Source organism: Sceloporus undulatus, chromosome 2, assembly GCF_019175285.1.
Source record: "Sceloporus undulatus isolate JIND9_A2432 ecotype Alabama chromosome 2, SceUnd_v1.1, whole genome shotgun sequence".
NCBI lineage: Eukaryota > Metazoa > Chordata > Lepidosauria > Squamata > Phrynosomatidae > Sceloporus > Sceloporus undulatus.
Window position 1 is genome coordinate 51,661,648 of NC_056523.1, and position 3,645 is coordinate 51,665,292.

The 3,645-nt window shown below is 38.1% G+C and overlaps 1 protein-coding gene across 1 annotated transcript in view; it reads right to left on the minus strand.

Annotated features, from left to right (window-relative positions):
* C2H3orf22 (chromosome 2 C3orf22 homolog) overlaps window positions 1-3,224 on the minus strand; it is a 4,844-nt gene extending 1,620 nt beyond the window's left edge. The window contains exons 1-2 of the mRNA XM_042450003.1: window positions 3,095-3,224; window positions 1,114-1,254 (exon numbers count right to left, since the gene is read on the minus strand). Coding sequence (XP_042305937.1) covers window positions 1,114-1,254; window positions 3,095-3,180 — 227 coding nt within the window. The 5' untranslated portion in view covers window positions 3,181-3,224. The remainder of the gene's footprint in view (window positions 1-1,113; window positions 1,255-3,094) is intronic.
* Window positions 3,225-3,645: the final 421 nt, after the last annotated feature.

Consider the following 3,645-nt stretch of genomic DNA (forward strand, 5'->3'; position numbering starts at 1 on the left):
ATAGATAGATAGATAGATAGATAGATAGATAGATAGATAGATAGATAGATAGAGGTGACAGTGAGTCCAAAAAAGAATTAAAAGCAGAGACACCAAAAAGGTGCTTTTAAAGTATTGAGATTACCTTACTTCCGACTGTATTACTTTTGTCTAATAATGGCAAGGAGATCTTTCAGAATATTAAACTCTGTTGTTATTATTGGTTGTTACCGATAGTAATGAACTTGGATTGGAAGCTTAATGACGATGAACTGAAGGCTTCATCCTCCAACAAGCTTGAATGCATTTGCTTGGTGCCATTGGTTCCCACAAATAATTACCTTTCCCCTAAAACTTTCTTCATGATAGCTGTGCCAATAACAGAGACTTTTCTGCAGTGCCCTCATTCTTCCCTGTCATGAGAAACAGTTTCTTGGGTCTCCTTTAAAATGAACAACAGCTTGTCAGCTGTGAGCCATCTTGCAAGGCCTTTCTGTTGTCATCAGCAACAGTTTAGGTTAAGTGGAAAAAGTGACAGAACAAAGTTAGAGCCTCTTTATTTTTCCTGTGTTGAAGGACAATAGATATTAAGAAATCTAGTTGAGGGAGGAGGGACACTGTATTTCCCCCCCTTTTAATCAAGCCAAATCAAGCCAAAGGAAGATTGATGAGCATGAATTACCAGTGCTATGAATTAATGAGTAGATGCTCAAATAAAGTTTTGTTTTACATTCCAACATAGCAGGAATCGTTTTCTGCTTATTTAAGATTCATAAAGGGGAAGTGAAAACAAGGTGATGAGGGACAGCTAGCCTTGAACTGGCATTGCGAATTTGTTTATTCTGAAACTACAAGAAGTCCAATGAATTTTAATTTTAAATTTTTCTCTGAGGCAATAGAATTTCATTTTGTTTTCCTTTAAAGAGAACTCTCTTGGCATCATCCTCTCTCAAAACAAAACAAAACCCATAAAAATGAAATGAAAGGTCATTCTACTTTTACAATTTACATATAATCCATGACTTCTGACAGCAGTGAGAGTGACATGTCTTCCACAAGGGAGTGGTGAGCGTGGTGGGGAAAGGCTGGCAAAGGCATGGTTGTATAAGGGTGAGTGTTATGTTCTAAACATACCCTTTTACTGGGATCGATTTTGTTGGTTCCAGCTTTTTCTCAACAGGCAGGCCACTTATTTTATGTTCCTTACTTAACTTCATCTTGGGGCAATACAGCTTTATGCCCAGATCTTCTGTGGTTGGTGTTCCCCAGGCCAGCCTATAAATACAAGAGGTTACAATAATTAATACAGCATGAAGAGGAATTCTCAGAAGGCAAGCTGAAGCACAGTTTATGGAGTTACATGTTCAATTAACAAAGCAGATGTTTTGGGTCTCAGACTGCAGTCCTGTGTGTATACTTCTGGAAGTCAAACCCCCTAAACACAATGTGACATGCTTCCATGAAAAGATGAGCAGGATCAGACACTTCAGCCTTTCTGCCTAATAAGCCAAGTGTGCATAACTGCCCTTTATTCTTTTCAAAATACTTTCTGGTCAAAATGTCTGGACAAAAATGCTTTGGTAATGATATGGGGAGTATGAAGTGGATGTTGGACTTATATCACACCTGAGGAATGTCTCTTAATTTTGCATGAAAAGAAAGTGGGGTCAGAACGCATTCACGTGAATTCACTAGTTCAGCAAATTTATGTGAATGCAAATTGCGTTCGAACTGGCTTCCCATTGCCCGAAAATAGCATGCCATTGCCTGAATTTGTGTTTGATCACCTCTCACGCAATAACGTGAAACCCCATGATTGCGCTCGGACTGACTTCCCATTGCCTGAATTTGCATGTGGTAGTTTATCACGCAATAACGTGAAACCCCATGATTGTTCAGATTGTCATTGGATTATACTTCCAATTTCCTTTGTCTGATAAACTCCGTTGTAGCTGCACTCATGTCCTGTTGGTAGGCTTCCCATAAGCAACTGGTTGGCTACTGTATTGGACTAGGTAGGCCTTTGGTTCTGGCTGCTGTGAGTTCTGATGCAGCAATAATACTATAATTACCAATTTCTGATTGTAATGGTTGGCTTGGATGATATGATCATCACTTTGTTCTCTTCTGTTTCTTCAGACACACTTAAATGAATATAACAGTGAAGTAGAGGACAATTCCCAGTCTTTTGAAAATTTAACTACAGTTGTCCCTCCGAATTTGCGGACATAGCATTTGCAGTTTTGATTATTTGTGAATGTTAAGCCCGCTGGCATACACTCCTCCTCCCTCTTCCTCAAGTTTTTCTTGGTGGAGGAAAAAAGCCCAGGAGGGACGGAGCAGCCAGGAAGAGGGTTAAAATGTATAACCATGGTCCTTGGACAACGAATGAGAAGATTCTTGCTTTCCCAGGGAGAAAAAAATAATAATGTATTTCATTTGCTCAGGAAATATAAAACCCTGCCAACTGAAGTTCAGTGTTTTGGGTAAATTCTAGAAGGATAGATAAACAAGGAAGGCTAAGTTATTGTATCTTTAAGACATTATGAGGTGAAGTAGGACAAATGAAGCAGTTAATATTCTGAAGGATTGGTCAAAGGTGGAGCTCTGAAGGTAAATCTGAAAAAGCAAAATGAAGTGGGGAAGCAATCCAATCTGCACCACTCATCTTCACTGTATTTGATATAACTATCCTCTTTAACCTTCTGTACCAACAGAATATAAACCAGTATAATCATAGTACCTGATATGCCCCTCATTAATTTAAGGGGAAATGAACTTTAATTTGTATGAATGACTGAAGAGCATTTCAAAACACGATAGGACAAAATGAGCTTTAAAATGTAGATTGAAAAAAAAGTAATTATGGCCCCATACAAACAGGACAAAATAAAGCTGCTTTGGGTCACATTGGAGGTATGCTGTTTACATGATTCATGCGTCCTAAGAGTCCCAAAGCCGTGTCAAAGCCACTATCCAGTCCTAAAGACTGGAGCGCAGCTTGGGTGCAGCTTCCAGAGTCTTAGGACGCATGCATCATTTAAACATCATACCTCCAAAGTGACCCGAAGCAGCTTTATTTTGGCAGTCTGTATGGGGCCAAAGTGTCATTTACCTGTAAGGAAAATCTCTAGGGAGCCTTATGGTAGTTTCTTCCATCACTGTGTACGGACGGGTGTGGTTTTGTTTGTAAGGCTTCATTAAGGTAAGCAAAGTTTCAGGAATGATTTCAGAAGGTTGTAGATCTAGATCTAGGTAATCAAGAACGAAGAGAAGGAACTCTTAGAAGTATGTTATTATTACATTAATTCTTAAGGAGATACAGTAAATACCAATAGTAGCAGCATCCTTATAACAGAATGTTTTTCTTCAAGAAAACTTGCTGGGATCTTCTTTGGTATCTTTTTAGTCCTAGATGAGTGCCTTTTTATTGTCAAAGGCTTTTTGCATTTTTATATTTGATTTTTAGTAATATGAGACTTAAATCTGCTCTTCATTTTTATTATATGAGTGTTTTACTATATGTAGTGATTTTATGGTTTTATTTTATTGCAAGTCAGTCTAGAAAAGATGTCATTGAAGAATAATAGAATAAATCAGTGTATTATTGTGTTTCTCCTACTGCATCTAGGGGCTGCAAAAGATGCTATACTATGTAGTATAACA